The following is a 13,903-nucleotide window of genomic DNA, read 5'->3' as shown; positions in this document are numbered from 1 at the left end:
TCATTGACTTCACAGCACGCACGTGCCTGTAGCCAATTGTATAGTCTTGCTGGGCTTTGGCTAGTCAGCTACAAATTGCATTTTTTGTTATATTAAATTTGAAGTCCCTCACACTGCTAGTGCACTTCAAGCTCTGCATGTTGAGCAGGGAGAAGTGCTTTCTTTTAGGTTTGCCAAGTGAAAAGTTCGACGTGCCTCTCATGTGTTTCAGAGGGCAGTTGTGAGTTAGTCAAGTGTTCGTCAGTCGATAGAAAGTGCGATCTTCGATTGTCAGAACAGTCGTCTTGAGATACTTGTGCCGAAGTCGCAACTTTCTGCCACTCGGAGTACAAATGCAGCCAATCTTTAAAACGTATTACCCCTGTTTATAGCGGCATGCACAGAACATGCAGTCAAGGGTCTGTGAAAGCGTACCCTCAGCGGTGATTTCCAATTATTTACTGAACATCCAACTCCCAAAGCTATAACAAGATCTTATTGTCCCGATGGAAGCTTCCTATATCTCGTCGGCATTGTACCGTAATCTCGCGCATATAAGGTCATGGTCTTATAATCGAAAAGTTGCTGTTTTTTCTCCAATTTAGGCGCGTTGAGACACTGGCACCCACAAAAAGTGTCAGACACAACTGAGAAGAACCCCACAACAACAGCAATGTGTATATCAGGAAATGAGGAGGTACAACCCAAAGGAAGCAAGCGTGAACGCTGAGAACCAAAACAGCATCCCGACCAGCTGAGCATACTTCCTCCGGAAACAAAAGCTTCGTGACTTTTTCACTAATATTCTCTGCTATTCTGTCGCTCTCTCTGTGGCTCTGTCGGCCTGAAACAACAACAGATGACATTGCGTAACCGTAGGAAGCCATGTTTCACATTTTGGAAAGCCGGCAGTCTTCGTAAGGCAAGGGCGTCATGCTGTAAACCAAGCGAAGCCAAAATGTTTTGCATTTTTGTCCACCAGGTACATTGCCAGGCAAAGCACTGCGCTCACTGCTCGTCGTTGCCAGTTTTTGGTTCAGAATGAGAATGAGCAGGACAATGGCACCGAGGAGCAAGAAGAGAGTCGAAGGGATAGCAGCTAATGTTTTGAAATCTGCATCATCCCCAAAAACACCAGCCATAGTGCGAACAGGTCGGCAAGATGTCAAAACTCCAAAACGCAAAGATGTGACACCCGTCACTTCGCCGCGGCAGCAGAGCAAGACGAAAAGTTCAAATCGAAGTCGTTGTTCAGCCACCACGGAGCCCATTCCTCAACGGGGATGATCTCGCCTTTTTCAGCAGCCTCCACTCCGATGTCTCCTTGGTTGCAAAGGAGAACAGGCGATATCTTCTTGCAGCAGTCGTGAAGTTATGGGACGAAAACCCCACGGAGAAATGGAAAATGTTTGGCTTTGGTTGTATGCGTCGTTCCTGGGCGTCCTCAAGAGCGGAGGGGATAATGAGTAGCAGCGCCATCGCTGTCTCCAACTGGAGGCTAGGGAAGGCACCGGTGTAACTTATATACTAGTATCAGCCAAGGCGATCAGGGACGCCGAGACGCTGCTTTGTGACATGTGAGAACGGGGCAATTGACCTGCCACTTTGTTTCGTTCCAGGGCTGATGAATCGAGCGATAACGCCCTCAGACTGAGACTCTATTCCCATCGATCGATCTTGTACATGTGTTCATTGAACGTGTCGAAGTGTTTCCTTTCCAATAGAACACTTATGTTGAGCGCAGTAACCCCTTGAAAAGTCATGTGAAAAAGTCACGAATGTTTTGTTTCCGGAGGAAGTACATACAAAATTATCACTTGAAGCACGTTCAGAACACTGCAAAAGCATCTCCATGGCAATAGTGTCGTTCCTTGTATTGTCTATGACAACTCGTAGAGCCATGGTGTGAAGAGAGCCAGAGAGATGCATGCCTCCTGTCTGGCACTCTCCCCATTGCACTATGCGATACTGATTCTACCAAAAAGGAAAAAGGTAGGCAAACAAAGCCAAAAAAAGTATGAGAAAAAGAAAAATGGAAATGCCTAAAGACGCACACTGATGATCATGCCTCATCGATTCCCTGGGCACCAACAGCACTGCCTCCTCTTCTGCTGGTACCGGACCTGGCTGCTGTATCATTGCTACCACTGTTGTCGACTGCCCAGAATTGCCAGTAAAATTCATCTCTGGCACATGTCTTCTGCAGTTTGACCTGCCCTGGTGTGTTTTGCGCTATGCACTTGCCTGTGGTGCAAATCGACTATTGCTAGTCAAGGGGTGTGTGTGTGTGTGTGACACACCACTGGTTTGCAAGGCTCACCTATAACATCCGTAACTGACGAATGTGGCATAACCTCATTGCATCAAATGAGAAAATCAATGATGGGTGGTCTGGAGATCGATGCGAATAAATTTTGGTTTATAATTATTTATGTGAAGAAGAGGTTGGTGCGACTTCGGCGGCGGTAGTAGGGGAAGAGTGTGTTGCTCCCTACATGGGAGCTCGCGGTTTTCCTGCCGACTTGAATTCTCACTTGACTGACTCACGACTGCCATACAGAGCACACGAGAAGTCCATCGAACCGTCCACTCGGCAAACCTGCAAGAAAGCACCACTCCCTGCTCAATACACAGTGTTTCGGGGAACTCACCCCTCATCAGTTGAGCTTGAGTAGGCTGAAGAAGATTGTGCCTGAAGAGCACCACTTATAATTATAGTGCTCTCCAGGCACAAACATCACCAGGGACAAACTTACAGAGATGCTCCGTTTCCAGCGCGACAAACACAGGTGTCTCTGTAAGTTTGTATCCCTGGTGATGTTTGTGCCTGGAGAGCACTATAATTATAAGTGGTGCTCTTCAGGCACAATCTTCCTCAGCCTACTCAAGCTCAAGATGAGGGGTGAATTCCCCGAAACACTGTGTATTGAGCAGGGAGTGGTGCTTTCTTGCAGGTTTGCCGAGTGGACGGTTCGATGGACTTCGCGTGTGCTCTGGATGGCAGTCGTGAGTCAGTCAAGTGAGAATTCAAGTCGGCAGGAAAACCGCGAGCTCCCATGTAGGGAGCAACACACTCTTCCCCTATACTTATTTATATTGGAAATACTCAATGATGCAGACAGCCAGACTGTTTCGGCCAATGAGGCCTCATCAGTGCAACTCCGAGCTTAAAATAGGATCAAACTGTCAGCCATGGCTACGAGAACCACAGACATTAGGACAGCTCGATGTACTAGCGCTGAGAGTGCTCAAACTACCAGAAGTAGCGGGAAAAGCATAAAAGCGGCTAACCAGCGCAAGTGCGTCCTATTGAGAGTGCTCTACAAGATCGAAATCGAGGAGCGAAATACTCAATGATGCAGACAGCCAGACTGTTTCGGCCAATGAGGCCTCATCAGTGCAACTCCGAGCTTAAAATAGGATTGAACTGTCAGCCATGGCTACGAGAACCACAGACATTAGAACAACTCGATGTCATAGCCAGCAATCGCATGTCATCACGTACATTCAAAATCAACATAATTTTGCGAATCGACCTTTTTTTCAGGATCACTTTTCAACGAGGACGAAGCAAAGTCGGCCGAACGAAGCCTAGAGGAAGAAAATCACCCTCTCCACTTCACCATCACGATACTGACATAGATACGAGATGAAACAACTAAAAAATCCACAAGAAAACTGTACGGCCATCATCGCGCTGACTTTGGTCTGACTTTGGTCTGAGAATTTCTATCACGATCAAAAATGTACGAGGAGCACTCAAAAATAAGCCACAGACGTACCTTTATCGCTCTCTACTCCTTTTTCAAGGCACAAAAGTCGACTCTCCACTTTCAAACCAGGAACCAGACATACCAGTGGTCCTTTTCAGCTGCTCCACGAGCGCAGGAAATGTTCACCAAGGGGCGCAGAGCAGCATCCATTCCAGAAAAAGAGCTAAAATACGAGTGAGACTGCATGCCTGAGTACATGAGTACATGTATGAGTACATGCAGAAAATAGTCAATTTCAGCGTTTCTGCTCCAAACAGCAACTAGCTTCGACTGGAAACAAAGATTACACCAAAGGATCAAACAACAACCATTTTCTGTAGTTTTTTTGCAGATGGCTTCCTTGTGCAAGGCCCAGCACGCCAAAAATCACACCTCGGAGGAGTACAAAAATTACAACTCTCAGATGTCCTCGATTGCTGGCCATGACTAGCACTGAGAGTGCTCAAACTACCAGAAGTAGCGGGGGAAATATAAATTTGAAGTCTCTGTGGAAGCAGAAGCTGTGGGCGCTGTAGGCCGGAGCTAACAGCCAGAACAGGGCTATTTACAACTGCCTAGAGATATTTGAGCTGCTGCAGTATTCTCCGTGAGCTGTCCCAGTCCACAATGGTCCATACTACCATTATTTCTGGTACTATCCATGTGCATAATTCCAAGACAATCTCAGTTTCTTCTGCAATTTGCGCCACGACAAAAGTACATAACAATACTTGACTCGGTCACTGGGGCTGTCACACTTCCCATCAACAATGAACTTCGATTTCTAATCTGTTCCAAGTATATGTACTGCCATGATTTGACCATGCTTCATCCACAGCTGGGCGAAGAATGTGGCGTTGAATTCCATAGCGCACCTTCTTGCTGCTATGCAGAAGCGAGCAAATCGTTACTGAAAAACAGCCACGGAAGAGGATAGCAGCAAGCTTGGGTGAATTTTCTGCAGGTACACGTTGTTGGTAGGTCCACTGGTCGGTCTCCATATCGTCAATTTCAGAAATCACCTGTACTACACATATTGTAGGAGGCATCTTGATTGAGATACTTTCTGGTCATAAAATTCACTAAAAGAGTGAGACAAATAGTCAGTACTCCCCGATTCCGTCAAGCTGCTTCGAAGTCTGCGTGCTCATGTAATGCTAACAAGCTCCCCGTTGTTATTCCTAGCGGCTTCCCTCTCCCTGCGACAGCGGCTATCAACCTCTCTCTCCATCGTCAACAAGTATCACAGATTCAACATTCTACATCATCAGCACTGGGTGAATACGTCTCGAGACAAATTTAGCGGATCAACTACGCTTTGCTGGAGATAAATTCTCCTCGGGAGGACCTTCAGGGTACCTGGAAGGGTATAGAAGACGGAATCGCTCACGACGTTGGGAGAATATAGCAAACAGCGTCCTCTTCGATTGAAACAATTCTCCAAAAAGTATGTGAAATGTATGCCCACTGATGTATTCCACTGGCAAGCTAATCCTTCATTCTGTCATAGGGCTTCTGGAGACTCGTTCTTGTTCGAGGGGTCTTCTCTTTCACCTACCTTTGTCTTGGCACCGAAAACTCGGCACCGAAAATGAAGCCGGATTGCCCCTTTTTGAAAGTTACTACTTGAGGCGTTTTCATCTGTATACGACGCACAGCAACATGGCGATATAATCCATGGCGTTAGTAGTATCTATGACAACTCGTAGAACCATGGCGTGAAGAGAGCTAGAGAGTTGCATGCGTCCTGTGTACATCACAAATGACTTGGTTTGCATACTCTGCCACCCCCCCCCCCTCCCCACTTGAAAGTTGACATGAATGGCAACAGCGACTTCAAAATGTATCTTTAAACTCTGATTGTGTCAAACTGATTTTCCTCATGTGGGTCCAAACATATCTATATTGAATCTGTCCTTGCAATATGATGCCATTGTTGTCCAAGTCGAACATCTGTGTGTTCATGCTTGCTTGTATGCATGTGTATGTGTATGCATGTGAATATGTTCGTGTGTGCATGTGCATATGTTTGTGTATGTTCATGTATGTTGACAATATGCAGGCTACTGGGTACCGACGATAGGCCTTCCCCGGTGGGTGTGCAGCCCAATGCGTCTCATCTACCCGGAATTGAGGCTGGCGTACCCGTTTGTCGACGTGCCCTGTTATTACAGTGTGGACAAGGTACAGTGTCAGTGGTGCAGTGTTCCTCTGTTTCTCTGCAGTCATGTATTCGGTACAGTGGTGCAGTGTTCATCTGCAGTCATGTATTCGGTACAGTGGTGCAGTGTTCCTCTGCAGTCATGTATTCGGTACAGTGGTGCAGTGTTCATCTGCAGTCATGTATTCCGTACCGTGTACGAGTATAAGTACTGTTGGGCGCCGAAGAACTGGAGGGGGGGGGGGGGGGTCAGGGTTCTAGCCTAGGCCGTTCTTATTTTTAGCGAACACAGCAGCTTCGTTCTTATTCGATGGTATAGTCTTACATGTACATGTATGCAGAGTTATACGTCTGAGTGTACATTATAAAGTACATTACGATTTCCGTTCTTATCTGCAAAATATCCAGGCGACACCGTTCTTAAATATTGGTTAAATTATAGCCTGGCCGTTCTTCGGCGGTCTGTTCTTCGACGGTCTGTTCTTCGGCGGTCTGTTCTTCGGCGGTCTGTTCTTCGGCGGTCTGTTCTTCGGCGGTCTGTTCTTCGACGCCCGACAGTACTGTAAGGCGAGTACCCCCAATCGAACTCGCCACTTCCACTGAAACTGGGGGACTGCGCCCTACTAGATGGGGATTTGTATGCCAAATGTCACTAAACGCGCCATTTCGTTCTTATAAAAGCACGGATGACCGCGTTTGGCCCATATGTTGTAGTCTTTTGGACGCTGAGTCGACTGGTTTTAGTCCGAGAAGGCTGCGATGCAGCGTTCGCCCCTTATTCCCAATTGAACATGGTTGAATAAGTGGTCATGTGCTCATGTGTACACCAATCACCTGGTCACCGTGCCTGCAGGGCAGAACTTACAGCCTGTTTGGGTGCGTTCCTGTCACTTGAGTTGAGCCTTGGTGTGAAAGTAATGTTGTAGCCTGCAGGCACGGTGACTAGGTGACTGGTGTACGCATGAGTGTGTGACCGCTTATTCAACCATATCAGGCCCGTCGCACTGACTTTGGAGGTGGGGCGGCCGTGGAAAGGGGGTGCGGGGGTCCTCCCCCGGGAAATTTTTCAAAAATTGAAGCCAATTGCAAGCATTTCCGGGCATTTAGTGCCATTTCAGTGTAACTACAATGAAAGACTTTTTGATTCTGCAACAAACCAAGAAGACGCTACGATTGGGGACATGGGTTCTTCATTATCTTCCCACGGCAAAAAATTTCAAAAATTGAAGCCAATTTGCAAGCATTTCCAGGCATTTGGTGCCATTTCAGTGTGTTCTGAGTGCAATGAAAGACTGTTTTGATTGTGCAATAAACCACGATCGGGGACACGGATTGCGGATTCTTCATTATTTGCCACGTTTGGGCTGAGCTGCGATGATGGAGTGTGCTCCAAAAAAAAAAAAAAAAAAAAAAAAAACGCCGAAAAAGTGGGGCGGCCTCAGCCGCCCCAGCTGTGACGGCCTTGCATATTCAATTTGGAATATGGGCCGAACGCTGCGTCTCAGCCTTCTCGGACCAAAACCAGTCGACTTAGTGTCCAAAAGACTACAACATTTGCTTTACGAAATTGTTTACTCTCTGGCATAGGGTGGTGCAGGCAATGTGAACTGTGGGAACATGTGAAGCCGTGGGCAACTCGCGTGCGCCAGTGTGCACACACCCCTTTCTCACTGGCATCAAGCGCTTCCCTGCTGGACCGAGTGGCAATCTCTGGGGATCGGGTTTCCGGCAGTTGCAGCAGCGCCTTTCCTGTACCAAGCGGGTGAACTGTTCATGTTGCAGTCTGCTAGACCTTAGCCTCCGTTCAATGTTACTAGGAAATCTACTGGTAACTGATTCTAGCTTCGACAAGGCCAATTTGCTCTGCAGTGCGTGCTGCCTGAATGGCACCCACAAGTATAGCTGGATGTTGCTGTAGCACGTCTTGCTTCAGTGGACGTGCTAAGCCAATGGTGAACAGCAACGCTCTGGAAAAGTTCATCACATAATCATCCAGCATGCCCAATACGCTGTGCTAAAAGAAGCTTTAGACGAGCTTGTTCTTGATCGTGCAGAGGGCTGTATGCCTCAGCAAGAGCAGCCTTGAGAGATGTCCAGTCAGTCCGCGTATGTTTGCCCTGTGTACATTGAGATGATGATTGTGTCAGATGCATGCATACCCAGTAAGATAGCTTACAGCAACCTCCACAACCCTTTTCTGAATGGGTCTTGGATGGCAAGTGACTGCATTGCCGATGGGGGAGAGGGGGAGAGAGGGAGACTGAGATAGAGGTAGAGAGGTAGAGGTGGAGAGAGGGAGAGAGGAGGGGGGAGGGAGGGGGAGAGATAACACAGATAACTATATCCTTTACTGGCTAATGAGAAGGGGACCCTCATGGTCTCAGCGATGCGTAGTCAGGGGCGTTAGAAGGCATTTTAGTCATCTGAGTTGCTCGTGGGGAAAGGATGGCTGTGCCGGAAATTTTGGAAATTTAGAGCCCAAATCAGTGCATTTTTGATTCACGGGGTACTTGGGGCAAATAGTGGTACGGTCAATACCGTAGTGATCGTATGCGTATGCGGCAGCGATGCGTAGTGTAAGGCATAGAGCAGTGGCAAATGTACATGCACACTTGCTACTACTTTAACCAGTTACTGAGCTGGAGCAACCGTCGTGTCCACAAAGTGTCGGACTGCGGTATTGCGGCAGCAACAGCGTTACGCCGCTTCATCAATTTGATGTAGTCGCAATAGTTGCTTGGGCAATAGCATTGGCTTTTCTAAGGATTTTCGAACTGCATTGCAGCCATTTACACTTTACTCTTCTTCAATCTAGAAACGCGAGCCCGGTCTCTCTGCAGCAGATGTCAATTCACGTTCACCAAATTTTCCCGCGTGGACCAGTGGAAAAAATCTGGGTGAAACAGTAAAACTGATGATGGGCCACACCCGAAACGTTGCTGAACCTGAAGTGACATCCACAGCAGAAAGACCATGTTGTGTGTTTGGATTGGAAAACGTAATATCATGGCAGTACTTTTTTGTACTTGCTTGTTCAGGTGGCGACTTCTTTTCTTGATCACCCACAGAGGAGTAGCAGCCACCTCTTAGAGTCATGATTGTGCTTGCATAACCATTCATCTACATACTTGCAAGCAGAAAAAATGCAACTCCATGTTTGTATCTTGAGAGAGAGGTGGCGGTGGGGGTAATAGCACCAGGTGTATGGACTGTGGTACTGACTGGTAGATCAGGAACGGTGGAAGCAGATTTTGATTGGTCCGGCCATACCATAGCCATACCATAGCCATACCATAGCCATACCATAGCCATACCATAGCCATACCATAGCCATACCATAGCCATACCATAGCCTTTGTGTATGATATGGAGGGTAGACACATGACCTCCTCAGCAGCACGTTGGTGGCCAGAAAATTGGTCTGTCAATGGCCTGACCAACCGGACTGGTTCCGCCAGGTCTGTAGATACGGTAGCTGTACACCCGTGGGGGGGGGGGGGGGGGGGAGGGGGTAGCACAATATCAGAGATCTAGAAGGTCAAGTCACGAGGATTTCATTTCCGTGCGGTGTTCCTCTGCTTTCAGGCAGCAGCTGTGTTCGGCATGGATTTCATGCCACTCGGCGAGTCCATTGTGGACATGGCTGAGTCGTTTGAAGACCTGGGCATGATCAAACCCACACGTGCACCCATCCTGCCGATCGCCAGTAGCACACGTGGACGACGGTCTTCCGCAGGGACCACTGACGATGTCGGTGATGATTATGACGGAGATAATGCACATGTTATTGCGTCCTGGAGTGATTATTGCCCGTCTGATGCGGACGTGCGGCCTAGTCGATAGCAGATGCTGACTATGTACAAGCAAGTACTGCTGAGAAGCCTGAGTAAGTATCAGAAAAATTGCAAGCAGCAAAATTGATACTGCCTTGAACAGAGTCTGAACTTTTAAGAATGGTTAGGTGATGACAGTGTTTCATTCCAAGTTCTGGCATGGAACAATTATTTATCGAGGCCTTGACAAGATTTGCTTTTAGGTATCTCAAAATTCTCAAAGAAAGAACTGGACTTTTGCAACCAGGAAACATATTCCGTGTTTTGGAAATGAAAATCGAGGCTATGTTGTAACTGGTTGAAGTAAGTTTATCTATGACCTGACCATTACTTTCACTGTGGAGCCTTTGGGTGAATCTTGGGCTGACCGCAGGTCCTGAGTGTTCACTTTAGGGTGGTTATCCTGATACTGAGATATCCCAGGCCTGACCCATGCACACACGTACACATGCACACACACCTACTCACGCACACACGTCAGGCGAAATAGCGCGCCATAGTACATTTGAGACCAGCGGGAAGAAGATGACGACTGTCCACTAATTTAGTATCTGTGCACACGAATGTGTTGTGTGTGTGAATTTGTGTGTCAGCTATGACATCAAACCCTGTGGTACTGCATGTACTTGCCTAGAAAATAAAGTAGTTCAGAACCCTCCTGTAAAGTTTGAATGTTGTAGGTTTGAATGATCGCGCGGACAACCAAACATTTTGAAATTCTCTTCGTAGTATGCCTTCCACTATGGAAATTTCGAATTTCTTGCTGAGAGGGGTAGCTTGCAACCTCGATATGGCTAGGGGTAGCTTGCAACCTCGATATGGCTTGTTCCAGGCATGCTTTGAAGCGAAACCCTGTTGAAGTAGTGGCGGCGATCTGCCCTGCAACTGCGACAACGATCTGAGAAAGCGTGAGACGGACAAGCTCGGTTGAATATGGAGTATTTCAAGCCTTTTTGACGAAGATGGAGTTCTTTTTGGATATGGACGTCGCGGCAAAGGACATGGTTTCCGACTTCTGGCGTCTGGTGAAGCCAGGGATCATTTGTCCAGGCATGTCGGTAGCCTAACCGTCGGTAAGCTTGTGAGTAGGATCCCGTTTTGCTCGATGTGGTAGATCACGAACAATTTTGATATCGCACAAACTGAACTCTGCATCGTACGTACGGTATTTTATATTCAGAAAATCGCAAAGTGTCTCTGTGTGGCCATCCTATGCCACGAGAAACTCCAATCAGGCTCTTATGTCCTCTGCCTTCTTGATTGAATGTCCACTTCGTTTGAACAAACGTGCTCAGGATGAGACTCGAGTACACATGTACTCTCCCAGCAGGTTCTGTGGATGCCGCCAAGAGTACATAACCCCCAAGAGTGTGCAACTCCAGCTATGGGGTCTGCGACGGCAGAACTTCACATCACGTGATGAACCCGTACACATCATTTGCACTCTGTGCATGATAAATACAGGGTTGTACGCAACCCAGCTTTGGGTACAAGTCTCTTGTGGTCACTTTGCACTGTTCGCCGGCATAACCTTTTGAACCATGTCACGTGAAGTGAAGTTCTGCCGTCGCAGCACAGCATAGAGGTTGTGCAGGCAGTTGCACACTCTTGGGGGTTATGTACTCTTGATGCCGCTCATAGATGCGTAATTTTGCGTGATGCACACACACTCACGCACGTAGTTTTGCTGGGCTACCACATCGGCGATGTCCTGATAAGCCTCTGGTCGCTGTATGCGGAGAATGGAGAAAGCCTTTGTGCAGACACATTGGTCAAGAACATATCTCCTGTCCCATCTGCATTCTAGTTGAAGCTGAGAATCTGCACAGAAATGTGTCTCTGAGAATTGGTAAAATTGCAGAACAATCAGGTAGTGTACGGAGTACAGTCATGTATATAGCCACCCACATAATATGGGCAATGTAGGGCCAGAGTATTAACATTTTTTGTTGACTTTACATCCAAGTTTACGCTTTCACACTCACTTGCACAATCTTACTTGAAGTACATGCCCGAGTGTGGATGCCGTCACAGTTGAGTACGGAGGTTTTTTTCCTGGATGCTTCATCTACACGGGCACTCAAATCTGCAGTGCATGGGATAGATAACTGCAATCTCCCCTGGTGATTACGTTGTGTCTTCGTAGAGCCTGTAGTTCAACTAGCTTCAGCCTGTGAAGGATTGAGTCTTTTGCATCCGTTTCGACTGAAATTGTACGCGTTGCTAGGGTGTTTGCGATGGGCCTGATTTTAATATGGTGGGTTTGAAAAAGAGAGTAAATTATCGTGTCCGTTCCCAAAGGGAACTTATAACGGCCGCTAACACCCGGTAACGGCCGCTAACACCCGCTAACACCCGGTAAAATCAGTGGCAGACACAGCACCTAACCTTGGGGATGAGGGATAAGATCCACAACCGCACCGGTGCCAAAACGCCCATTACAGCCGCATCCTTGTTGGATGGATCAGGAAAACAATTGCCGGCGGCTAGTGGGAGCAACCTATGGGTAATTGACTAATTTTCAATAACATTTTGGCGGACTCATGAGGAAAAATAAATGTCAGATCTTTTGGATTGGTGGTTGAATTTCCCAGTTTTGTGCCACTGACCTGCATCAAAACTGTTTCCAGCAAGAGTGCCAACAAGGTTACTTCAAGCAACCGTGTCTCCCGAACGGCAGGTCGGATTTTGACAAGCTTTGTTTGTTTTCTGGCTCATTTTTAAAATGTCCTACTCTATCCAATAATAAAAGCGTGAGCTCCAGGATGGGGAGCAACTAACTTCCTTAGCAGTAGACATGTCTTTACCGATAAGTTGGCTGTCGTGGGTGGAGCACATCTGGTGGATTAGTGGTATAACAAATTTATAACTGAATTTTTGGATGTGATTCCACTTGTGTGCGCAGACACAAAGTGGTCCCCCCCCTCTGGGTATGATAATGTTTGGTGAACAATAGAATGAGTGATGATTGGTAGATGTTACATTCTTTATAAATAGGCTACTATTCTGCTTAGCAGTTGATGCTAACACTACGGTCCGAAGCAGGGGCATCACAGGGCAGTGTGGAGTGGTATGACGGGAGGGGGTCCGGGGTGTCCCTCGTGGAAAAAGATCGGGTTTTTCGGCCAACAGGACAAGTTTAAGCGTTCGGGGCGGATGATCCTGGTCGAAAAGCCGTACCGTGTGTGACGCCCCTGCGCAGTACAGTGGCGCCATTTCGAAACCGTGAAGTCTGTAGTACAGTGAAGTCTGTAGTATATTTGCACTTCAATTAGATAATATTGGTATGTATAGATTGTGTGCGTGCCTGCATGCGTGTAACCGTGAGTGTGTGCAGTTCACTATTTGCAGTTTGGCGGATGCACTGGAAAACAGAGATTGAATGCGTGCTTTAACATTCTAAGACAGGCATAGCCAAACATGTTTTGGACAATTGTTCTTCAGCATGCAGTGTTGTAAAATGATGTGTTGTTTTCCTGTGTGATGGCATTCCCCAAACTGTCTCGTCTAGTCGCGTGCATGTGTGATATGAGCATGCGCGATTTTGTAGTCGAGAGTCCTTTTGTCAGTGTTCTTGTTCGTCCCTTTGAGGGTTGTCTCCATTTCCGTATTGTCAATAATTATTATGTAAACCAAACTAGTCTTGTCCTTTGTGTCCTGCGTCCCGGGGAACGGAATGGCTGAGATTCCGTTACAGCAGTGTCGCATGTAGACCTTTAATGCACGTAATGATTGTCATGGGAGCAGAAGAGCTATGTTATAGAGACAATTGATTATTTGAACCCTTAGGTGCATATGCCATTCAGAAGAGATTCGAATAAGAGAAATGTTCTGATAATGCGAGAGTCACAGATAATGCATGCAATATAGGGCTCATACTTGCATTATGATACATCAATATTTTATTTTATTTAGTGGTCCCATCACCCCCCCCCCCCCCACGCGCCCACGCGCAAACATGGGCTCTTCCAGTCACGGAGGTCATGGGCAATGGCGGGTTGGTGCGTGTGTGTGTGGGGGGGGGGGGGAGGAGGGACAGAAGGGGTATGCATGTGAGTGTGTAGGTTCTACTAGTTCTCTCGCTCTTTCCGTATCTCTTCCTGTCTCTCTCTCTCTGTCTGTCTCTCTCTCTCTCTCTCTCTCTCTCTCTCTCTCTCTCTCTCTCTCCTCTCTCTCTC

The 13,903-nt window shown here is 47.3% G+C and overlaps 1 protein-coding gene across 1 annotated transcript in view; it reads left to right on the top strand.

Annotated features, from left to right (window-relative positions):
* The window catches only part of LOC135830170 (uncharacterized), a 30,684-nt gene extending 20,629 nt beyond the window's left edge, over positions 1 to 10,055 (top strand). The window contains exons 7-8 of the mRNA XM_065342559.1: positions 5,794 to 5,915; positions 9,478 to 10,055. Of these exons, the coding sequence (XP_065198631.1) occupies positions 5,794 to 5,915; positions 9,478 to 9,735 (380 nt within the window). The 3' untranslated portion in view covers positions 9,736 to 10,055. The remainder of the gene's footprint in view (positions 1 to 5,793; positions 5,916 to 9,477) is intronic.
* The last annotated feature ends 3,848 nt before the right edge of the window (positions 10,056 to 13,903 follow it).

The sequence above is a fragment of the Sycon ciliatum genome, chromosome 1 (genome assembly GCF_964019385.1).
Source record: "Sycon ciliatum chromosome 1, ocSycCili1.1, whole genome shotgun sequence".
Lineage (NCBI taxonomy): Eukaryota > Metazoa > Porifera > Calcarea > Leucosolenida > Sycettidae > Sycon > Sycon ciliatum.
The sequence above is the reverse complement of the archived record's forward strand: the minus strand, read 5'-3'. Positions and strand labels throughout refer to the sequence as shown.